Source organism: Mustela erminea, chromosome 14 (genome assembly GCF_009829155.1).
Source record: "Mustela erminea isolate mMusErm1 chromosome 14, mMusErm1.Pri, whole genome shotgun sequence".
In the NCBI taxonomy this organism is placed as follows: Eukaryota; Metazoa; Chordata; class Mammalia; order Carnivora; family Mustelidae; genus Mustela; species Mustela erminea.
Genome location: NC_045627.1, coordinates 35,049,478 through 35,074,493, shown reverse-complemented (window position 1 = coordinate 35,074,493; position 25,016 = coordinate 35,049,478). Strand labels below are relative to the sequence as shown.

At 39.4% G+C, this 25,016-nt stretch overlaps 2 protein-coding genes across 15 annotated transcripts in view; both read left to right on the top strand.

The window, feature by feature from the left end:
- Positions 1-13,969, top strand: part of DNA2 (DNA replication helicase/nuclease 2) — a 58,670-nt gene extending 44,701 nt beyond the window's left edge. For 5 of the 6 annotated variants that reach the window (XM_032313303.1, XM_032313300.1, XM_032313298.1 and 2 more), the window contains exons 15-21: positions 4,806-4,999; positions 5,092-5,181; positions 5,266-5,470; positions 8,090-8,179; positions 9,420-9,602; positions 11,990-12,136; positions 13,190-13,969. In XM_032313303.1, coding sequence (XP_032169194.1) covers positions 4,806-4,999; positions 5,092-5,181; positions 5,266-5,470; positions 8,090-8,179; positions 9,420-9,602; positions 11,990-12,136; positions 13,190-13,258 — 978 coding nt within the window. In that variant the 3' untranslated portion in view covers positions 13,259-13,969. The remainder of the gene's footprint in view (positions 1-4,805; positions 5,000-5,091; positions 5,182-5,265; positions 5,471-8,089; positions 8,180-9,419; positions 9,603-11,989; positions 12,137-13,189) is intronic. The other variant, XM_032313299.1, reaches the window with a different exon arrangement.
- Positions 13,970-18,997: 5,028 nt separating this feature from the next.
- The window catches only part of RUFY2 (RUN and FYVE domain containing 2), a 55,923-nt gene continuing 49,904 nt past the window's right edge, over positions 18,998-25,016 (top strand). For 7 of the 9 annotated variants that reach the window (XM_032314104.1, XM_032314102.1, XM_032314101.1 and 4 more), the window contains exons 1-2: positions 19,415-19,857; positions 21,329-21,502. In XM_032314104.1, coding sequence (XP_032169995.1) covers positions 19,653-19,857; positions 21,329-21,502 — 379 coding nt within the window. In that variant the 5' untranslated portion in view covers positions 19,415-19,652. The other 2 variants (XM_032314106.1, XM_032314110.1) reach the window with 2 other exon arrangements.

Sequence of the window (25,016 nt, the reverse complement as noted above, 5' to 3'; positions counted from 1 at the left end):
GGGATTTATTCCCACTATAGAAGGATTATTGAGCAAGAAAATCTATCAGTGTGATCATTCATCCTTCAATTTATTTTTATTTATTTATTTATTTATTTGACAGACAAATCACAAGGAAGCAGAGAGGCAGGCAGAGAGAGAGAGAGAGGGGGAAGCAGGCTCCCTGCTGAGCAGAGAGCCCGATGTGGGGCTCGATCTCAGGACCCTGAGATCATGACCTGAGCTGAAGGCAGAGGCATTAACCACTGAGCCACCCAGGTGCCCCTCATCCTTCAATTTTTAACATGCCTTCTATCATTAAATTTGAAGTGACTTTCTTGTATAAAGTATATAGCTAAATAATGTTATCTACTCTGCCAATCTTTTTTTTTTTTAAGATTTTATTTATTCATTCATGAGAGAGAGAGAGAGGCAGAGGAATAAGCAGGCTCCCCACTAAGCAGGGAGCCTGATGTAGGACTCAATCCCAGGACCTGGGGATCATGACCTGAGCCGAAGGCAGATGCATCTGAGCCACCCAGGTGCCCCTGCCAATCTGTTTTTTAATTGTTTTGATTCCTGTCTTCTTTTTTTTTTTTTTTTTTTTTTTTAGATTTTATTTATGTGACAGAGAGACAGTGAGAGGGAACACAAGCAGGGGGAGTGGGAGGGGAAGAAGCAGGCCTCCCACTGAACATGGAGCCCAATGTGAGGTTTGATTCCAGCACCCTGGGATAATGACCTGAGCCGAAGGCAGAGGTTTAAACAACTGAGCCACCCAGGCATCCCTAATCCCTGTCTTTTAAAATATACATGACACATATATAAATTGTTTACATTCATCATAAACATTGACACATGTTAGGTCTTAAGTCTGCCATTTTATTTTTTGTTTTATGTTTCCTATGGTTTTTATTGTTGTTGTTTATTTTGTTTTTATAATCACACCCAATGTGGGGCTCAAACTCACAACCCTGAGATCAAGAGTTACATGTTCTACTGGCTGAGGCAGCCAAGTGTCCCTCTTTTTATTGATTGTTTTCTTTTTCCTGCCTTATGGTTTACTTGAACAGTTTTTATTTCATTTTGATTTCTCTATAGTATTTTTGTGTGATCACTTTGAATAGCTTTTAGTGGTTGGTCCGTTGCTCTGTGTATTACACCAGACACACATGCACATGTAGTCTGTTGATTTTATCCTCTTACTAGTGCTTGTGAAGTTAGAGAGCTTAACTCCATTTATGTCCCTTTCTTTTCCTGTTTATGATTGCCTTTTTTTTTCTACATAGACTATGTCAGACTGTGTTCTAATTTTTACTTCAACCATCAAATATAATTTGTAGGAAATGAAAAACATATCTTATCCATCCATATATTTGTTTACTATGTTCTTCCCTCCTGATTTTCCAAATTTCTGTTCTTTTATCATTTCCTTTCTGTTTAAAGATCTTCCTTTATCCATTCTTTCAGAATAGTAGGTCAATTAAGAACAAATCCCTTAGTTTTCCTTCATTGTGGGAATGTCTCAATTTCGCCTTCATTTCTGATGTATTGTTTTGTTAGTTATAGGATTCTGGGTAAATAATTCTTTTATTTTGGTACTGGAAAAATATTATGCCCCTTCTATAAGGCTTCTGTGATTTCTAAGAGAAATGTGCAGACATTTGAATTAGAATGTTTTTCCCCTAGAGCAAGGTATAATTTTCTTGGGCTGCTTTCCAGACTTCTTCTTCTTCTTTTTTTTTTTTTTTTTTTTAAAGATTTATTTATTTACTTTAGAGAGGGAGAGAGAGAGCACACTCAAGTAGGAGGGGCAGAGGGAGAGGGAATCCCTGAGCATGGAGCCTGAGCTGGGACTCAATCCCAGGATCCTGAAATCGTGACCTGAGCCAGAAGCAGATGCTTCACCAACTGAGCCACCCGGGCACCCCCTCCGACATTTTTCTTTTAGTTTTTAGAATTTTAATTACTGTGTGTCTCATGATGTTTTTTTCTTTTTTTTTTTAAATCATGTTTGAAGTTTTCTCAGCTTATTGAATCTGTATATTTAGTATCTTTTGCCAAGCTTGGGACGTTTTCAGCCATGATTGCTTCTAGTACTGTTTCAGCTCTTCCCTCTCTTTTTCTTCTTCTAGGACTTTGAAGACAGAAATGTTTGATCTTTTGATTATTCCACAGATCTGTCAGGCTCTGTTCATGTATTTTCCTTCAGGCTATTTTCTTTCTGTTATTCAGCCTGTATAATTTCTTTTTTCCTATTTCTCAGTTCACTGCATCTTTGCCCTGTCCTCTGCTGTTGAGTATATTCCATGATTTTAAAGTTTCAGTTACTATGTTTTCAGTTCTAAAATTTCCATTCTTTTTTTCTTTTGTGCTCTATTTCTTTGTTGAGACTTTCTATTTTTTATTTGATTCAAGTATGTTTGTAGTTCCTCAATGAAACATTTTTATCATGGCTGCTTTAAAATCTTTGTCATGCACTCTTGATCTTGGGGTCATGAGTTTGGGTGCCACATAGGGTGTAAAGTTTACTAAAAAAAATAAAAATAAACTTAAAAAAATAAAGTCTTTGTCATACAATTCTAACATCTCTGATATCCTTCTGGTTGGCATCTTTTGAGTACCTTTTTTTCATTCAGTACAAGATTTTCCTGGGTATTTTTTTTTTAATGTATTTTTAAAAAGATTTTATTTATTTATTTATTTATTTGACACAGAGAGAGAGATAGAGAGAGAGAGAGAGAGAGCACAAGCAAGGGAAGAGGGAGAGGGAGGCTCCAGGATCCTGGAATCATGACCTGAGCCGAAGGCAGATGCTTAATTTTCTAAACCCCCTAGGCTTCCCTTGTTTTTGTTTTTTATGTAATAGTTTCTTCCTTCCTTTCTTTCTTTCTCTCTCTCTTTCTTTTTTTAAGATTTTGTTTATTTACTTGAGAGAGAGAGAGCCCAAGCAGAGGAGAGGGGTAGAGGGAGAAGCAGGCTCCCTTCTGAGCAGGGAGCCTGATGTGGAACTTGATCCAGGACTCTGGGATCATGATCTGAGCCAAAGACAGAGGCTTAATCAACTGAGCCACCCAGGTGCCCCCCCCCCTTTTTTTAAGTAGGCTCTGTGCCCAGTGTGGGGCTTGAATTCAGAACCCTGAGATCAAGACCTGAAGTGAGATCTAGAGTTGGACACCACCAATTGAGCCACCCATGTGCTCCTGGCTATGTATATTTTATGACGAACCTGAACATTTTGCATTATGTTATTTAAGATTTCTGTTTTAGCTGGCTTTCCAATTCTACTCTGATAGGGCAAGAGAGTACGTCACTTCATTACTGTCAGGTGGAGTTGAAGTGAGGTTCCCATTTGGCCTCTTAACATAAAGCGGTAGGGGCTCCTCATTACTGATGGATAGGGGTAGAAGTCTGGGTTCCCCACATGGTCTCCACCGACATTGTGAGATGGGGCCTTATTATCATTCAGCAGGGATTAAAGTCCTGGCTGCCTCCTTGCCCGGCTTTCTTACTGTCCCAGTAGGACATTGGAGTTCCTTTGCCTACATCAGTGGGGCATAAGACTACAGTGTTTTTTGTGGCCTTTGGTTAGGGTAGAGTGGCTATTATTGAGTGGCTATTGTATACAAGTTTTCTGTCTGCTAGGCTTTCTCTTTTCTCCTCCTTTGGCGTTTTTTGAGTGTTTTTTTTTTTTTTTTTTTTTTTTTGTCTATGTCTATCAGCACAGACAAATTCCTGGGTTAAATTCTTCAGATCCAAAGTTGAGACAGATGAGGGCCAAAGAAAACCCAGGAAACAAACTACTGTTCCTCAGGTCTCAAGGTCCCTAGATGGTCTACCTTTTCTCCACTTTTCAGAGTCCTTATGTTTGTTTTATATATAATGTTTAGAGTTTGTAGGTGTACTTTGTGGGAGGAGTGAGGAAAAGCACTCCATTTTACCAGAAGTGAAGTCCTGTTGATATTTAAAAAAAATTATTGGAGGTGCCTGGCTGGCTTAGTCTGTTAAGTGGCTGCTTTTGGCTCTGGTCCTCGGGTTTTGAGATTGAGCCCTGCGTCGGGCTCCACTCTCATCCCCTGTACTCTCTCTTGCTCTCTCTCAAGGAAATAAAATCTTTAAAAAAAAAAATTAAAAAATTATTGTGACTCTTGATCTCAGGGTCATGGGTTTGAGCCCCACACTGGGTGTAGAGATTACTTAAATAAATAAAAACTTAAAAAAAATAATTAACTTACTACCTCTTGAGTGTTTCAGATTTCCATTTGGAAATATCCAAATTTGAGCAATGTCAGAGTGTCCAGAAAATTTACTTGATTTTTCTTTCTTTTTTTTTTAAAGATTTTATTTATGAGAGAGGGAACACAAGCAGAGGGAATGGGAGAGGGAGAAGCAGGCTTCCTGCTGAGCAGGGAGCCCAATGTGGGGCTCGATCCCAGGACCCCGGAATCATGACCTGAGCAGAAGCCAGATGCTTAATGATTGAGCCACCCAGGTGTCCCTTGTTTTTAAATTTGCAGTAAAAAGTTAATTTTTTTTGCATACTACAGATGTTTCAGAATTAAATAATATTGGTGGATTCCTGTCGTTTGGGACAAAAATCTTTTTGAACCTTAAAGTTAAAAAATGGTGGGGTACCTGGCTCCCTCAGTTGGTAGAGCATGCAACGCTTGATCTTGGAGCTGAGTTCAAATCCCACATTGGGTGAAGAGATTACTTAAAAATAAAATCTTTAAAAAAAATCAATAAGTAAATCAAAATATGGGAAAAACAAGTTATGTTTCTTGGACATGTTACATAACCCATCTATTTTCTTTCTTTGTTTTTAGCGTATAGTTGCAACAACATGTATGGGAATAAACCATCCAATATTTTCTCGTAAAACCTTTGATTTTTGTATTGTGGATGAAGCCTCTCAAATTAGCCAACCAGTCTGTCTAGGGCCACTCTTTTTTTCTCGGAGATTTGTGTTGGTGGGCGATCATCAGCAGCTCCCTCCCCTGGTGCTAAACCGTGAAGCAAGGTAAGCGGACATTGAGGTTTTAATTTTAAATTAGATTCTTTTTCTGGGACAGTGTCTGGGCTCTGATAAGCCTGAATCTGATTTGTTGACAGAGCTCTTGGCATGAGTGAAAGCTTATTCAAGAGACTGGAGCGGAATGAGAATGCTGTTGTACAATTAACGGTGCAGTACAGAATGAACAGGTATTTGTAAGAGTGCCCACTAGGATTGTTTTTCATGTTTATTTTCATCTGTCAAAACTAAAATTATTTTTGTAATTGCCTTAGTCAAATTATGTCCTTAAGTAATAAGCTGACATATGAAGGAAAGCTGGAGTGTGGCTCAGACAAAGTGGCCAACGCAGTGATCAGCCTGCCTAACTTTAAAGATGTAAAGCTGGACCTGGAATTTTATGCTGATTATTCTGAAAATCCTTGGATGATTCGAGTATTTGAGCCAAACAATCCTGTTTGTTTTCTTAATACAGACAAGGTAAGAAAACAAACAAACCCTGAATATTTTGGTTTTTCCTCCTTTTGTCCTATTATTTAAATTCTTCAGTTTTTAATAGTGCTTTAATAGAGTTCGGTTAAAACTAGTGTATTTCTTATACTTCAACACAAAAGAATCTTTTCTTTCTATAGAGCCAGTGTCTTTGGAAGGAGGTTTATTCTGGGAATTAATAGATGTCAAAATCGACTTTTGAAGTAGAAGAGCTAGAAAGTGAACTCAAGTGTATAATTACATTTCTTAAAAAAGAAATTGGCATTGATATTGTTAAAGGGCTGGGTTTACAAATGGAGACTTTATTTTCTAGAGCAGTTTTAGGTCCACAGCAGAATTGAGCTTGACAGTACAGATAATTTATTACCTCCTGCCTCCACATATGCACATAAAGACCTCTTTACAAACTTATCATTCAATAGTACTTCACAAGGACTTTAAATTGACTTGATTCTTATTTCTAGGAACTAAGAACAAAGTTTTGACCCTGTTATTTCTGTAGTTTGTTTTATGTAGTGCTTCTCGGCATTCATTTGGAAGTCTTTATATGACCTGATAAAAAGTAGCAACCAGGGAGGCCTGGGTGGCTCAGTTGGTTAAGCATCTGTCTTTTGTTCGGGTCATGATCCCAGTGTCCTGGGATTGAATCCAGCGTTGGGCTCCCAGCTCAACAGGGAGTTTGCTTCTACCAATTGAGCCAGCCAGGTACCCCTGCAAGTAAGGCCCTATTTTTAATAACCACCCATCATAATAACAAATGACATAATTATTTATGGTAATATGATACGTATAATTGGTCACTATTTATTTTAACTTTATTTTAAAAAAAAACATTTATTTATTTATTTGACGGACAGAGATCACAAGTAGGCAGAGAGGCAGGCGGAGAGGAGAGATTGGAGGAAGCAGACTCTCTGAGAGCCCAATGTGGGGCTCGATCCCAGCACCCTGGGATCATGACCTGAGCCAAAGGCAGAGGCTTTAACACGCTGAGCCACCCAGGTGCCCTAGGTCACTATTTTTTTTTAAAGATTCTATTTATTCCTTTGCCATAGAGATAGAGTATAAGTAGGGAGAGCCCCAGGCAGAGTGAGAAGGAGAAGCAGGCTCCACTGAGCAGGGAGCTGGATCTCCATCCCAGGATCCTGGGTTCATGACCTGAGCCGAAGGCAGCTGCTTAACTGACGGAGCCACCCAGGCATCCCCAGCATTAGGATTCCAAATAAATTTTTTTTTTTTAAGATTTTATTTATTTGGGTGCCTGGATGGCTCAGTCAGTTAAGCATCTGCCTTCGGCTGAGGTCATGATCCCAGGATCCTGGGATCAAGTCCCACATCAGACTCCCTCCCTCTACCCCTCCCCGCTGCGTGTGCTCTCTGTCTCTCTCTCTTTCATGCTCTCTCATGCTCTGTCTCAGATAAATTTTTTTAAAAAATTATTTATTTATTTATTTGAGAGAAAGAGAGCACAAGTAGGTGGAGGAGCAGAGGGAGAGAGAAGGAGACTGTCCATTGAGTGGGGAATGAGGCGCGGCTCAATCTCAGGACCCGAGATCTCAATCCCAGGACTCTGAGATCAGGACCTGAGCCGAAGGCAGATGCTTAGCTGACTGAGCCACTCAGGCGCCCCTGGCCCCAAATAAAAGGTATTAAAAATACTCAAGATTGGAATACTTGGCTGGTTCAGTCAGTAGAGCGTACAACTCTTGATCCCAGGGTTCTGAGTTCAAGCCACATGCTCTGCATGGAGTCTGCTTTAAAAAGTTTAAAGGGACGCCTGGGTGGCTCAGTTGGTTAAGCGACTGCCTTCGGCTCAGGTCATGATCCCAGGGTCCTGGGATCAAGTCCTGCGTCAGGCTCCTTGCTCAGCCTGCTCAGCCTTTCTCTCTCTGTCTCTGCCTCCACTCAGCCCGCTTGTGCTCACTCTCTCTCTCTCTCTCTCTGACAAATAAATAAATGAAAAATTTTTAAAAAGTTAAAAAAATTTAAAAAACCATAATAATCAGGATTACTTAAGGATTATGTAGGAGCAAAGTAGTTCCTGGAGAGTTTTACCAGCTATGGTAGAACCTGGGGAATTTTATCTGCTCCATTATTTGTATGAAAGGCAACAAGAAAATGGAAAGAACACAGATATGAGAACCAGATCCGGGTTTGAATCCTGCAGTTGTGATGTACTGTGAGGCCTTGGCCAAGTTACTTATCTTTTCTGGCCTTTGATACTTATAAACTACGGGGTAAAAGAGTAAAGTATGAGAAGCCCAATGTGTGCTTGGCTCCTAGAAAGATTTTAATCTAAACTGTAGAATGTTTAAGATGCGTTGTTTCTGGGCTTTCTGAAGGTGACTACTATCATTCATTTTTGTTAATTCTTTTTTTTTTTTTTTTCCCCACCCCTCCCCCTCTCTCTTTTTTTTTTTCTTCTTTTTTTTTTCTTTTTCCATTTTTGTTAATTCTTTAACCTTCAACTTTTTATTTGTTTGTTTATTTTCGTGTACCTTCACCTTTTAAAATGAGGACATTTTTCATTTTTCTCCACAGCTGGTAGTGTACTCCCTATGGCTCTCTGTGTACTGACCATACTCTTAACTCTTTGTTTCTGTTTAGGTTCCAGCACCAGAAAAGGCTGAAAAGGGTGGTGTGAGCAATATCACAGAAGCTAAGCTAATAGTTTTCCTGACCTCTGTTTTTATTAAGGTAATTTAGAATTTAATTATGTGGGCTAGCAAATACTAAGATGAAGTGTAAAATAATGTTAGAATGCAAGGAACTTAAGGCCTAGCATAATCCTTGTTCATTAAGAGAACTGAAGCCTGATTGCTTTTGTTCTATTTTGGGAACATTATCTAAGATGTAATTTTTTTTTTTTTAAAGATTTTATTTATTTATTTGACAGACAGAGACCACAAGTAGGCAGAGAGGCAGGCAGAGAGAGAGAGGAGGAAGCAGGCTCCCTGCAGAGCAGAGAACCTGATGCGGGGCTCGATCCCAGGACCCCTGGGATCATAACCTGAGCCGAAGGCAGAGGCTTTAACCCACTGAACTACCCGGGCGCCCCTAAGATGTAATTTTTTTTTTTTTTTAAGATTTTATTTATTTATTTGACAGACAGAGATCACAAGTAGGTAGAGCGGCAGCCAGAGAGAGAGAGGAGGAAGCAGGCTTTCTGTGGAGCAGACAGCCCGATGTGGGGCTCGATCCCCGGACACTGGGATCCCGACCTGAGCCGAAGGCAGAGGCTTTAACCCACTGAGCCAGCCAGGTGCCCCAAGATGTAATTTTTTATAATGGCATTTTGGCTTTCTGTTTAAGGTAATTTTTTGTAACATCAGATAATTCTGATTGTGTCAACATAAGGTTGCTTCAGTGCGATTGGGGATTGGAAACTTCAGTGTAAGGGATAGCAGAAAGTGTAATGTATTTCTTTGTGCTTTTTCTTTTTTTTTTTTCTTTTTTTAAAGATTTTATTTATTTATTTGACAGAGAGAGATCACAAGTAGACAGAGAGGCAGGCAGAGAGAGAGAGGGAAGCAGGCTCCCTGCTGAGCAGAGAACCTGATGTGGGACTCGATCCCAGGACCCGGAGACCATGACCCGAGCCGAAGGCAGAGGCTTAACCCACTGAGCCACCCAGGCGCCCCCTTTGTGCCTTTTTCTTTTCTCCTATAGCAGCACTGTTCCAGTGGCATGCAAACCATTATACTGTTATTAATCTACAGAAACCAAGAGAGCAATGTTTGAGAACATCATTAAGGCTCAGAAAATATGGATATAGATTTAGAGCAAATTTAGAAATTTTATTTACTCCTTACAACAAGATGATCTATTATAAAAATTAATTGGGCACATTATGTAAACATTTAATTTAATAAATTTAGTAAAGCTTAAATAACAAAAATCAGGATTTTCATTTTCATTGTGTTTCTTTTCTGTTTAGGCTGGATGTAAACCCTCTGATATTGGTATCATTGCACCCTACAGGCAGCAATTAAAGATCATCAATGATTTATTGTTCCATTCTTCTATCAGGATGGTTGAAGTTAACACTGTAGACAAATACCAAGGAAGAGACAAAAGTATCATTCTGGTATCTTTTGTTAGAAGTAATAAGGATGGACCTGTGAGTTCATTGTATTTTCTGCTGATTATTTTGGGACATTTTTTTCTTTGCTTTTTTTTAGGCTGTGGTAAAAACTCTATGTAATATAAAATTGAAAATCATCACTGTTTTTAAGTACACAGTTCAGTGGCGTTAAGTATATGCACAGTGTTGTGCAGCAGTTCTCTGATATTTTTTTATTTTGCAAAACCAAATCTCTATACCTACGTGTAACCACCGTCCAGTTCTGTGTCCCTCCAGGCCTTTGCAATCACCAATCTGCTGTCTCTGAATTTGACATTACAGTCATCTCATATTGGTGGAATTATACAGTATTTGTCCTTTTGTATTTTTTTTAAATTTTTTTTAAGATTTTATTTATTTGAGATGACAGAGAGAGTATGCTTGAGCACAAATATTGGGGAGGGGCATAGGGAGAGGGAGAAGCAAACTCCCCACTGAGTAGGGAGCCCAATGTGGGGCTCAATCCCAGGACCCCACGATCATGACCTGAGCCTAAGGCAGATGCTTAACTGACTGAGACCCAGGTGCCCCAGTATTTTTCCTTTTGTGATTGGCTTATTTCATACAGCACGTTATATTATATTGTTGTATATGTTGTATTATGTTATATATGTTATGTATCAGAATTTTGTTATATTATGTATCTGAATTTTGTTCCTTCTTAAGGCTGAATAAGATTCCATTACATGTTTATGGCATAGTTTGTTTATTTATCAGTGGGCATTTGGGTTGCTTCCACCTTTTGGCTGTTGTGTTAGAGACATTTTAAACAGAGAGGCTTTCTTAAATATACTTTTATTTTATATATAATTCCAGGGTGGTTTATTTTTGCATGTTTATCTCTTTTTCATTCATTTTTCTTGATTATGTGATACCTTCATATGGTTCTAAAGATAGAATAAGAAGTCTTTCTACCCAGTAACTCTTCTACTCAATTCTTACCCTCACAGATAATCACAATTTGGTGTTTTTTGTTTTTTAATTTTAATTCCAGTATAATTAATATACATGTTACATTAGTTTCAGGTATAAGATATAATGATTAAAAAATTCTGTACTTTACTCAGTGCTTATCATGATAAGTGTACTCTAAATCCCCTTGACCAATGTCACCCCCATACGCTGTCCCCCACCAACTTCCCTCTGGTAACCATCAATTTGTTCTCTATAGTTAGAGTCCATTTTTTGGTTTGTCTTTTTTCTTTGTTCATTCGCTTTGTTTCTTAAATTCCACATGAGTGAAATTATATGGTATTTGTCTTTCTTTGACTTATTTCACCTAGCATTATATCCTTTAGATCCATCCATGTTGTTGCAAATGGCAAGATTTCATTCTTTCTTAAGTCTCAGTATTATCCCAATTTACATATATATATATATATAAATGTATATATATCTCTCTCACATCTTCTTTATCTGTTCCTCTGTGGTTGGACACTTGGGCTGCTTCCATAATTTGGCTATTGTAAATAATGCGGCACTAAACATAGGGGTGTGTACATCCTTTGAATTAATGTTTTCGTATTCCTTGGGTAAATGCCCGGTAGTGGAATTACTGGATCATATGGTAATTCTATTTTTAATTTTTTGAGGAACCTCCATACTGTTTCCCACAGTGGCTGCACCAGTTTGCATTCCCCCCAACAATGCATGAGGGGTCCTTTTTCTCCACATCTTTGTCAACTCTTGTTTCTTGTATTTTTTATTTTAGCCATTCTAATAGATGTGAGATGATTGATAGCTCATTGTGGCTTTGATTTGCATTTCCTTGATGATTAATGATTTTTCTCATGTATGTCATCTTTGGAGAAATGTCTTTTCCTGTCTTCTCCCCATTGTTTAATTGGATTATTTGGGGTTTTTTGGTTTTGGGTTGGAGTAGTATACAATTTGTGGGGTTTTTTTGGGTAACTTGTAATTCCTATCCTTTAAACATATACAAACAGATATGAATCAGTATTCATATTTCCCTTTTCTCTTAATAGCTTGGAGATCTTTCCCTGTCAATATACAGAAAGAGACTTCATTGTGTTCTTACAGTTGCATAGTTTTCTGTTGTACATACATGTCATGGTATATTTAACCACTTCCCTGAGTCTAAGGGTATTATAGGTTTTTATTACTGTTACCAATAATGCTACAGTGAGTGGAGATTGCTTCATTTCCTTAAATTATTGTTCAGAAATTACATCCCAGGTAGAATATTTGGAAGTTGGCATTATGGGCAAGTTTTTCCAACTGTCCAAAGAATTTTAAATGTGCAATGAATCCTTTTTGGAATATATGCTTAAAGTAGGGAAATAGTTCATAACAAACTGTGTTCTTTGCCAGAACAAACTTAAATGTATAAGAAAACTCAAATAATTGAAAATTATTTATTTCAGCTTGGTGAACTCCTGAAAGATTGGCGACGTCTTAATGTTGCTATAACCAGAGCCAAACATAAACTGATTCTTCTGGGATGTGTGCCCTCACTGAACCGCTATCCTCCTTTGGGAAAGTTACTTCATCATCTAAACTCAGAAAAGTTAATATCCTTTTTGTTTTGTATATGGTCATATCTGTGCCATTGTGAGTACTTTATTTATGTACTTATATAAATTGAAACTTAATGTTTTGTGTTTTCCATGGGCACATTTCAAAGACCTGATTCGGGGCACCTGGGTGGCTCAGTGGGTTAAGCCTCTGCCTTCGGCTCGGGTCATGATCCCAGGGTCCTAGGATCGAGCCCCACATCGGGCTCTCTGCGCTGCAGGGAGCCTGCTTCCTCCTCTCTCTCTGCCTGCCTCTCTGCCTACTTGTGATCTCTGTCAGATAAATAAAGAAAAAATCTTAAAAAAAAAAAAAAAAAGACCTGATTCTATAAAGGGAAAAGGGAAAATAATTCACGGAAAATAACTTTAAGCAAAAAGTGAAATAATGAAGCTGTTGGAAAAGGATTTTTTTTTTTTTAAGATTTTATTTATTTATTTGACACAGAGAGATCACAGTAGGAGAGAGGAAGGGAAGAGATCACAGAGAGAGAGGAAGGGAAGCAGGCTCCCTGCTGAGCAGAGAGCCCGTTGCGGGACTCGATCTCAGGACCCTGAGATCATGACCCGAGCCGAAGGCAGCGGCTTAACCCACTGAGCCACCCAGGTGCCCCGGAAAAGGATATTTTTGAAGTGAGAAAGGAGAAGAAAAGAGACTTGATTTGCTGCCCTAGGAGGAGGGTACGTTTCCTAGAACACATCTAGGGAAAGTGGTTACCCCTTCTGGTTCTTCTCATCCTAATTTATAACCCCCTGCCTTTTTTTAAAGCTAAGACAAAGCATTAAAATTTTTAAAAATTAAGAGAATTTTTAAAATGGAGAATTATTCCTTGTCATAATTGTAGATTATGATTAAAATAAATTATCTTTAAGAAATTATATGAAGGTCTTAGGCTAAGATATATAAACCTTATTAAGTACATTATTATCCATAGAATGTCACAAAAAGTTTTCAGTGGTCCTGTAAACCAAATTACAAAATGTTAAATAATATCATAAATGTTTTTGTGCAATTCCATTTTTTGTAAAGTATATCTTCCTTAATTTTTTTACATCATGGATCTTCCATCAGAGGAACATGAAAGTCTTTGTCATGTATTGGGCGATTTTCAAAGAAGATAAAGCACTATTTTCCTTGATTTCTTATACTGGCCTATGAGATCTCCTCTAAATATTACCTGTTATTTGAAGTTTGGATATGCTGTAATGCAGTGCCTGGTTAGATTGTGAAGATCACTTTTATCCTAAGAGTATGAAATGGTGTAAATGTACTTTGTTGAGAGTTACAGTTTTTTGTTATATTTATTTATTTATTTTGGGGGTCTATAATCTTGTTAAAGTTCTATCACTGTGTAAAACTTAACACACTATTAATTTTTTCACTATAGGTGTACCCAAAACTGAAAAGTCTAAGTTTTATAGGTACTATCAGTGTGTTTTTGTGTAACCTAGAGAGAGTTTGATAAATTTTTACCAGCTTTAATGATAGATTAACTTTTGGATCTGAGAAACTTAAAGTCTAAAATTTCAATCCTGATTTGATTTTGTAGATTTTTATCATATTTTCTTTATTTAAGAGATTAGGTAAAAAAGAATTGATTTGTTTTTATCACTTAAGCACAATCTTGTGATGTTAACACAGGTGTGATTCTTTTCTGTGTTTCAGGGTCTGTGATCGAAAGGCCATTTTACTGGTTTTTTTCCCCCGACTGTTGCTTTTTTGGTAAAACGTACATTTTCACTTTAAACCTAGGCTTTTAAATTATTACTTATAAATGGATTCTTTCCACTTAATTTCTTTTTTTTTTTTTAAGATTTTATTTATTTATTTGAGAGAGAGCGAGTGAGAGAGCACATGAGCAGAGGGAGAGGAAGAGGGATAAGCAGACTTCCCTGCTGAGCAGGGAGCCTGATGGGGGGCTTGATCCCAGAACCCTGGGATCATGACCTGAGTTTAAAGGCAGATGCTTAACCAATTAAGCCACGCAGGCGCCCTTCAATTAATTTCTGATTACTCTTTCTCACTTATTATTTTTAGTATTCAGTATTCTGCTGATTTTTATATAAAAGAAAATAATTCTTTGAGTTTTGTTTGCTGAATTGATGACAAATTAAAAAGGCATATCCCTATTTTCACCAAAATGCTCCCTTTGTTTTGAGACACTACTCAGTTTTCTCAAATTTTTTGAATAAAGATATTTTTGTAGGGCGCCTGGGTGGCTCAGTGGGTTAAGCCTCTGCCTTCCGCTCAGGTCATGATCTTAGGGTCCTAGGATCGAGTCCCACATTGGGCTCTCTGTTCAGCGGGGAGCCTGCTTCCCCCCAACCTCTGCCTGCCTCTCTGCCTACTTGTGATCTCTCTCTGTCAAATAAATAAATAAAATCTTAAAAAAAAAAAAAGATATTTTTGTAAATCAGAATTACCTCAAAGTGCTTAGTTAAGTGACAAATTTTAACCTCAGTTTATCCACCTTTGGTTGGAGTATGGATATCTCTGTCTCAAAGTTGTTTTTTCCTTTTAAAAAATGAATGTGAAATATGTCAAAATTGTTTCTACCTCATGTTTTAAAAAAATTACTTGCAGTTTTTTATTATATGAATTGTTTTCTACTATTAGGTCTTAGTGTGTGAGTTATTAATTTTGAATAATTAAGTTCGGGGCTGTCTAGTAGTAAAAAGTCAAATATTGATAATGTTCTAAATCTGTGTCTAAGTAATATTATACTAGCATAAAAATGAAAATCATTCTTTTGTCAGAAAAAAACCAGGAAAAGCTTTTTGGAGAAGGTAGCATCTTAATGTCTGATAAAGACTGGGTACAATTACATAAATTGCATAAATTCTAATGGAGGAATAGACAAGTCTAGACAGAGGGTATAACAAGTGGGAAAAGGAAAAGACCTGTACAGGGAGTAGCCTAGTTATAAGAAATATACAAGGAAGTATTAGAGACCATGGGTTACAAACCATGATTCCCCAACCTGTTACTGGCACATGAAAGCAATTTTAATAGGTTGCAACAAGCTTTGTTTTGTGGACTAGAGTGGAAAATAGGAGGGTGTATCACATATAAAAAATACACAAAAGTAGAATAAAATAAGTGAATTCCTATACAACCATCATCATACTCAGTAGGTAGAAGATTTTGCTGCAATTGTTTTCAATATCCTTTCTTTTTTTTCCCTTTGCTGACATGTTTTAAAGCAAATTTTAGATATCATTTAATTTCACCTTTATATTTCAGTATATGATGAGCTTTTAAAAAATAATATTTTTGTTATGTGATGATACTAGTAAGTTTAAAAACCTAGATTGTTGGCTTTAGTAAATCCAGGGCTCAGTATAGATTAATATTCTACTTTAACCCTATTCATTTAGTTTAAACAATAGATACTAAATTCCAATTCTAATTCCAAACAGAATTGGAATTTAGTATCCAGCAAATGTATATTTTGGAATTTAAGAATATCCACCTCAACAGTAGAATTTATTTGCTTTCTTGCTTGCTTTATTTATTTATTTAGCTTGCTTGCTTTAAATAAAACTTGTTTACTACTGAATTAAATTTCTTTCCTACCTATTACCTATGAAGGTAATTTCTTCATAGGTATTAACTACCTATTACCTACCTAATTTCTTTCCTTCCTGTTACCTATGAAGTCACTGGGGGAAAAGCAATCTAGGAAATAAAACTCTTTTCCTCTGTTATGATTCTATAAAGTTAGTATGTACTTTATTTGCTTTTTTAAATGCACATAGAATATAAATACTTACTTTTTTACCCATCATTTGGAGAGAAGAAAAATGAACAAGTCAGTCATATTTCAATGCTTAATAGTAAGATGGAGGGGGTTAGACTTGCAATGAGTTTTAGGCTCCTAAACTTTAAAACCTTTATTTTGAGATTATGAAAATTGGTGCTACTTTTGTATTGGTTCAGATTCTGGTTCTGTCACGTAGTTTTTCTGAAGTTACTTAACCTTTCAGAAGTTAGTTTAACCTGCAAAGTGCAGACAATTCCATCCTCATGGGGTGGTTTTGCAAAGGAAGACTTTGGCCTAGGAACTGATGTAGAGTTACATGCTCACTGATACCAAAGGGGTGTGGAAGATCAGTGATGAAAGGATAATGGGAGGAGTGTCTGGGTGGTTCACTGGGTTGAGCCTTTGCCTTCGGCCTGGGTCATGATCTCAGGGTCCTGGGGATAGAAACTGGTGTCGGGCTCTCTGCTTGGCGCAGAGCCTGCTTCCCCCTCTTTCTCTGCCTGCTCCTCTGCCTACTTGTGATCTCTTTCTCTGTCAAATAAATAAAATCCTTAAAAATAAAAAACAAAAAAAAGGAAGGATAATGGGATAGTTAGCTATACTTGTAGAAAAAATATTTGATCCTGTTCCATACCATTCACTAAAATCAATTCTGGGTGCAATAATAGGCCTAAATATGAAAGATAAAACTTTGTAACTTCTTTTTTTTTTTTCTTAAGATTTTATTTACTACCCCTGAAACAAATAATATGTGTTAATTAAATAAAAAATTTAAAAAATATTTTATTTACCTATTTTTAGAGAGAGAGAGAGAGCATGAGCTGGGGGAGGGGCAGAGGGTGAGGGAAAGGGAGAGAATCTCCAGCAGAATTCCTGCTGAGCATGGAACCCAGCAACAGGGTGCTCCATCTCATGGAGATCATGACCTGAGCCAAAATCAAGAGTTGGACGCTCAACCCTACTGAGCCCCCCAGGAGCCTAGCACATAAATTTAAAAAAAGGCATACCTTATTTTCAGTTACTCTATTCTTTTTTTAAAATTTTTTAAAAAAATTTATTCATTTGAGAGATAGAGATAGAGAAAGCACAAGCAGGGGGAGAGGCAGAGGGAGAAGCAAGTTCCCCGCTGAGCAGGGAGCCCGACGTGGACTCCATCCCAGGACCCTGAGATCATGACCTGAGCTAAACGCAGACGCTTAACTGACTGAGCCACCCACGTGCCCCAATTCTTAATTATATGTTCTAGTGTCTCTCTTGGTCATTGGCACAAGGATATATGTACACTGGGGCACCTGGGTGGCTCAGTGGGTTAAGCCTCTGCCTTCAGCTCAGGTCATGATCTCAGGGTCCTAGGATTGAGTCCCACATTGGGCTCTCTGCTCAGCAGGGAGTCTGCTTCCTCTCCCACTCCCCCTGCTTGTGTTCCCTCTCTCGCTGTGTCTCTCTCTGTCAAATACATAAATAAATAAAATCTTAAAAAAAAAAAAAAAAAGCAAGGAAATGATTCTCAAAAAAGCCAGAATGGTATTTACCTCAAGGGGGACGGTGAATGGTGGCTAGGGGCAGTTCCCAGGGAGGATATCTCTGCCTGTGCTCAGTTGATCTGATGGTGGTTACTTAGCTGTTCACTTTATAATGATTCTTTAAACTGTATGTAGAAAGCAAGATGGAGTCACTTATGTCAAGCAGGGGCCTCTGTCAAGCAATGATGCAAGCACTTAAGGGTAATGCATTAATCAGATTATCTACCAAGACCAACAACAGCTGACGGTCCCCCAGAACTGATAACAATCGGAAGCAGAGGAGCTCTGTAGGGTCCCAAGACTGATTAATCCTTTTTTAAAAAGGAAGATCCTTTTTCTTTTAACAGGTCAGCAGGTTTATTCTTTTTTTTTTTTTTTTTAATTTTAATTTTTTTATTATGTTCAGCTAGCCAAAATCATTAGTTAAAAAGGGAGGATTTTTTAGCAAACTGTCAGACTCCTGAACATCCTGTATGTCTGACTCCTTAACAAAAGACAGCTGCTGGGGCTCCTGGGTGGCTCAGTCTGCTAAGTGTCTGCCTTCAGCTCAGGTCATGATCTCAGGGTCCTGGGATCCAGTCCTACATCAGGCTCCCTGCTCAGTGGGGAGTCTTCTCTGCCTCTCCCCTGGCTTGTGTGCATTCTCTCTCTCTTTTTATCACTCAAATAAATAAATCTTAAAAAAAAAAAAAAAAAAAGAAAGGCAGCTGCTGGGGCGCCTGGCTGGCTCAGCCAGTTTAAGCAGGTGCCTTCAGCTTGAGTCATGATCCCAATGTCCTGGAATCCAGCCCAGAGTGGGGCTCCCTGCTCAGTGGGGAGCCCTTCTCCCTCTCCCTCCCACTCCCCCGTTTGTGTGATTGCGCTCTCTCTGTCAAATAAATAAATAAAATCTTAAAAAGGCAGCTGCTGCTGACAGGCTCTCCTTGATTGATCTCAGAACAGAACTGAGATCCTTCACTGCTGGAACTTAATAAGCAGTAAGTGCCTGGAGGTGACCCTGAGGAGACCTAGGCCTTATCTCAACTGTGCATCCACAGACTGACTTCTTGTTTGGTTCCTTAACTTCCTAGTCCCTGTTATCTTTTGTTGTGTGACTTGTGTTCTGCTTTGTGTGTCTAGGAAGAAGCCAAGTTGATCACGTGGTGAAATGTCATTGAGTTTGAAATCCTTAACTTGCTTTATGACTGAATAAAGCTGACATTGAGGAAAGACGCAACTCGTGTGTGCAGCTTCATAGCCTGCTCATTACAGTTTGTTTTATACTTTTCTCTCCATGTGTGACGTATCTCCGTCTTTCTAGCTCAGCCACCGTCTTAACAATTGCTAATTAACTACGGAATAGTTTACTCTTCCCAAACTGCTAGAGCTTAACCTAGTATCATCTGACCACGAGAGGTTTTTTTCCTTCCCTGAATGAGAAAAAATTGGCTTTATCTCTACACGTCTGTCCCTTGACGAGGGCGGCCCTTCCTGCGGCCGTCATATTTAACGGTTTAAATGTCGTGATTGGGCTGCCTAGTTTTAAATTCTTTGCACCTAAGACCTCGTGAGGCGGGAAGGGAGGCGGTCAGGTGTCTCAGATGAGCCCCGCCGCCGCGTGGATGAAAACGTTTGCGCGTGGCTCGTACCCCTTGGCAAAGCCGCCGGCGCAGCCCTTGGTGAGAGGTCGGTGGTCCGACCAGGGCCCGGCCTCCGGCTCAGAACACTCGCGGTCTCCTTCGCGCTCCTCTTCCTCCTCCTTCCGGTCAGGCTGGACGCGAGGAGGCCGGGCGAGGGCGGGCTTGTCTCTTGCCGGTTGCAGGCCCCGTGGTCCCCTGCTCCACTCGCCGCGCCGGGGGACCTCCCGGGCGTCCTCCGGCCGCCGGGAGCGCTGTGGGCCGCGGCGGGCCTGCTGGTAGACGCCGTGGCGGCCGCCGCCCGCCTGAAGGGAGCTGTTGGCGGGGCCCACGGCGTCCCCGCCCGAGATCGCGCCACCGACGCCATGGGTAAGGGGAGCGGACCGAGAGCGGACGCCGGGCTCTTGGTTGGAGGCTGAAGGCCGAGGCCGGGAGAGGAAGACTGGTGGTGGTGGGCACCGAGGCCCCGGGTCGCAACTCGGGCCCGAACCCGCCCGGGTCTGGGGCTGGGCGGGGGCAGCCGGGGACTAGGGGGCGCCCGGGGTCGCCATGGCAACGCGCTGCCGCCCCCCCCCCCCGTTCCTTCTGGTTCCCTCCAGGGTTCTAGGGCCTAATGGCCGAGGGCTTGTGGTCTGACGGCTTCCTAGGGGCGAAGACGCGGCTGCCTGGGGGGCCGCTCCCGGGTCGGTGGAACAGTCGGGGACGGGCGATGACTTTTCAGGTTTGGGGGTGGCGGAGGGAAGACGCGTCTCAGGTTTTGGCCTGGGTGCCAGACGCCGAGGGCGGGAGAGGTGCAGCGATGTCGCGCAAGACCCCGGGTGAGCCCTCCGCGGGGGTCCTGAGGCGCCCTGAGCCTTTTTGGCAGCCTTGCTGCGGGGAGGAAGGGAGGCTGGGAGGGGGGCTCCAGGCCCGGGCGAGATGCAGGGACTGGCCCTTGGCCTTGTTGGGGCTGCTACCAGCGGGACATGTCTGCTAGCCCGGGCGGGGCGCGGCCGGCGTGTAAACGCTTCTGGGGCGAGGGTTCCCCCAGCACGGACCCGCCTCGGAGCAGCTGCAGATGCGCCCTTTGTCTCCTTGTCGCATCGCAAGTCACGGATCGTAATGGGCACTGTGAAAAATGAGGATTGGTACAGATTATGAAACATCAAGTGTCCCCCCCCCCCCCGAAAAAAAGAGGGAATCATACCAAGCTGCAGATTTGAAGTCATGATGTGTGTGCAAATTTTTCACCGCCTAGCTTGGTCATAGCGATTGTGGCTGTTTGCATTTTTAGTTGCTTAGGGTGCCGCGTCAGGCTTTGCCCTTAGGTGTAAGTTCAGAACTCGAATACTAGATCATTGGGACCCCTGGACTTTTGTTCAGTGAAGGAAAACCAGACACTTGGTTCACTTGGACTAGTAACCTTGCCAGAGATTATGAAACGTTAAACGAAGTGATTCATTTTTCTGCGCTTCATTTTGTCATCTGTGTTTGCTGAAAATATTCCTGCCAGTCACTGTGGGAAAGAAAAAAAAAAAATAGCTTTTTGTGATTTGAAAATATCAGTTACAAATCATTTTTTAAAAAGTGCATCTATTAACTTAGTTTTTGACCGAATCAGCTGTGTGGAAGGGCAAGGAACTTAAATGTGAAACAGGACTGCTTTTATTTCCTCTGGGAAAATAAAGGAGTTATGCAATACAGAATTACCATTGCAATGAAAATGCAAGATGGAAAGAGGGTTAAAATGAGTGAAAGAATCGAATGGCTTTTCCTGTATTCCCTAATTTTTGTGTTTTAACCCATTATGTTTATGGATGATATTGTAATCTTGGAATTGTAACCACCTTTTATTGCCAGTTTATTCTGAACATTTTTTTGCCTTGAGATTCATCCTTCGACCATGCCTGCTGTCCACCTTTTGCATGAGATTCTTAAATATGTTGCTTTATTATTCCAATTTTATCTCCACAAAAACGTTATTTAAAAAAATTTAAAAAACAGAACAAAAAAGCGTGTTCTCTCTGAAGACGTACCACAAAAGTAAAATAAATACTAGAAAATAACCAAGTTAAAAGATCTTGAGAATAATTCATAAACTTTGTCTGGGGTGGGTATGGTAGTGTTCTGTGGTACCTGTGAGAGAGAGATGAAAAGAAGTTACCTAGGGGTGTGGATTACTTAGGGAGACTAATTTGTCAACCGAAAAACAAACCATTGTTGTAAAAACAACAGGGGAATGAAAGGTTTTCTGTATTTTTCAATGTCATGTCTTGCAAATGATGTTGGACTCCTTTCTTGTGCTTTCAGCTACAAAAGACCCCACAGCTGTAGAGAGAGCAAACTTGTTAAACATGGCTAAATTGAGTATCAAAGGACTCATTGAATCTGCTCTAAGCTTTGGCCGCACTTTGGATTCTGACTATCCCCCCTTGCAGCAGTTCTTTGTTGTTATGGAACATTGTCTGAAACACGGTCTTAAAGGTATCATGAAATTTTAAAGAACTAATTAAGTTTAGAATCCCACCACTTCCATCTTAGACGTCTTTGAATTGTCGAGGCCCTAATTATTGTTACTTTACATTTAAAAATACTGGGTGGGTTGGCTTGGGGAGAGAAGAGCCTACTGCTTTGTTTTATAATCAGATGCCTTCACAAAATGCCTAGTTAGTGTTTTGTAAAAACATTTTATTTTTTTTTTTTTTTCAATGTACTCTGAACTGATTTCTATTTCCTAGGACAGTTGTAGAGTTATTTAAAAAATTTTAAGCTTAATGATTCCAATATGAAATCTTATTAGTAGTTTGAACCCTATTGAACAAATACATTAAAATAATTATTGAAATATAAACCTCCTTGGCCCCCTGGAATGTATCTAGAAAAATTGTCTTTTGGATTAGATTATTGTAGAAATGTAAGTTCTCCCTGGAAATGATGATAATATTGATGATAATATAATAAATGATAATATTCTACATAGTTGACACTGATTTATTGTTACATGTAAAATTAGACTTCGGTATTTAATGTACATTGTATAATTGTTCTTTTACTTAGCATAAAAACAGTTGTTGGTAGTTTTGGATCAACTGTGCAGAGGGCTATGTAAGAGTTTATATTAAAGTGACTATTCTAAAGCTAAAAGAAGCTTGTTTTCCTTGTGGATATACTAGGAACCTGGGTAATTGGGAAGGCCTAGAAGTTCTGACTAAGGTACATGGAATTAGGGGTAAATGTAAACAGCATAAAAGGAGATTTACATAAACATGGTTTTATTAAAATGTTCAAATTTTAATAAAATGTACTGCCAAAAGATCCTTGGCATCAAAATTTGAGAAACCCTATGTGATATTATTAAAATATTCATTTCTTTTTTATTTAAGAAATTTTTAGATATAATTAACATATTAGTTTCAGGTACACAACATAATTTCATATTTTTATGTATGGCGAAATGATCAGCACAGGAAGTGTAGTTGATATCCATCACCATACATAGTTAAAAAATTTTTGGGGGGGCCACTTGGGTAGCTCAGTTGGTTAAGCCTCTGCCTTCTGCTCAGGTCATGGTCTCAGGGTCCTGGGATCGAGCCCTGCATCGGGCTCTCTGCTCGGCGGGGGGCCTGCTTCCCCTCTCTGCCTGCCTCTCTGTCTACTTGTGATCTCTCTCTCTCTGTCAAATAAATAAATAAAATCTTAAAAACAATTTTTTTCTTATGATGAACTTTTAAGATTCACTCAGTAACTCAAATATACAACAGTATTTTTTTTTTTATTTTTAAAGATTTATTTATTTGGCAGAGAGAGAGAGACAGACAGACAGACACAGAACACAAGCAGGGGGAGTAGGAGAGGGAGAAGCATGCTTCCTGCTGAGCGGGGGGGGCTCAATGCGGGGGGGCTCAATGCGGGGGGCCGTGGGATCATGACCTGAGCCGAAGGCAGCTGCTTAACGACTGAGCCACCCAGGTGACCCCATACAACAGTATTATCACCTGTAGTCCTCATGCTGTATATTACATCCTTACGACTTACTTATTTTATAACTGGAAGTTTATACCTTTTGACCACCTTTACCCATTTCCTCTACCTGCATCCTTTGCCTCTGCTGACCATTAATCTGTTCTGTTTTTGTTTGGCTTTTGTTTTACTTTTTTAGATTCCACTATTTTTTTAATTGAAGACAAAGTAATTTTTTAAAAAGTTATATAAATAGTAAAATCTCTTTTTGTACATGACTCAAACAACATAGAAGCACCTAGAGGAAAAACCATATCCTTTATTCTCTTTCATTTATCTCCCTAAAGGGAATCCTTGTCATTCTTCTGGCTCTTTTCTGTTTGTTTTTTTTTTTTCCTTTTGCTCTGCATAGAATTATGCTATAAGTATTATTATTTTGTGACTTTGTTTTTGTGTGTGTGTGTGTGGTTTTTTTTAAGATTATTTATTTATTTATTTGACAGACAGAGATCACAAGTAGGCAGAGAGGCAGGCAGAGAGAGAGGAGGAAGCAGGCTCCCCGCTGAGCAGAGAGCCCGATGCGGGGGCTCGATCCTAGGACCCTGAGATCATGACCTGAGCTGAAGGCAGAGGCTTAACTCACTGAGCCACCCAGGTGCCCCTTGTGACTTTTTTTTTTTTTTTTTTTAAACAAAGATGATATACGGTTTGGAGAGCTTTCCATTTACATAGAGTTCTTTATCACATTTTTATTTATTTATTTATTTATTTAAAAGATTTTTATTTATTTGACAGACAGCACAAGTAAGTAGAGTGGCAGGCAGAGGGAGAGAGAGAAGCAGCTCTCCGCTGAGCAGGGAGCCTGATGTGGGGCTCCATCCCAGGACCATGGAATCATGACCTGAGCCAAAGGCGGAGGCTCAACCACTGAGCCACCCAGGCGCCCCACATTTTTAATGGCTCTATAAAATTTCATAGTATATGTATACCAAAACTTACTTAACTGCTCTCCTCTTAATGTACTCTTAGGTTGTTTCCTATTTTTTTACTATTAAAATTGTGCTGTTAGAACATCTCTGTGTGTATGTGTTTGTATAGTTGTTCTTTAGGATAAGGTTCCTAGGAGTAGAATTCCTGGGTCCAAGGATATCTATGAAGGGTTTGTGGATTTATCAGACATCAGTGGATGTTAGTGTTTGTTTCCCCACATTTTTCCCCACTCTTGATATTACAGGTTTTTGCTTCTTTCACTACATCAGAAACACACCAGTCTGATCTGACAACCTTTAGCTTTTTTTTTGGTTTTGTTTTAGTTTTAGTTTTTTAATTTTTAATTTTTTTAATTTTAATTTTTTTAACACCTTGAATTTTAATTTTCTTTTTTCTTTTTTTTTTTTTTTAAAGATTTTATTTATTTGTTTGACAGAGAGATAGAGAGCACAAGCAGGCAGAGCAGCAGGCCGAGGGAGAGAAAGGGAGAGAAAGAAGCAGGCTCTCCACTGAGCAAGGAGCCCAATGCAGGATTCACGATCCCAGGATCCTGGGATCATGACCTGACCTGAAGGCAGCTGCTTAATGGACTGAACCACCCAGGCATCCCAAATTTTAATTTGCTTTTTGGAAAACTTTTAATCTTTGTTTTCTCTTGGGTTGCAGAAATGGAATTTGCTAAATGATGGTCAAATAAAGTTTAAGCTCTTCTCTGAATTTATTTCCTTTACTTCACAAAATACCATAGGGCATGTCCTAACAGTCCTATCATAGGCTTGTCTTAATGAATCCTTGTGAAGCTACTTTGTGTTGATTGATCCCCCTCACCCACCCAGCAAAGAAAAATTGCCTGTCTTGGTGATTGTCCTTGGGTGGTACATATGATAGGGGCCCTTGATCTGCAGGAGATCTGGTCAATATTAAGAAAGAAATATATAGTGATTTATGGTATTATGTTGCCCGATTCTCAGAATAAAATAAGTCACAATTTTTCATGTTAAAAATAACTTTTTATTTGTCCTTGATTTATTTATTTAACTGATAAAGA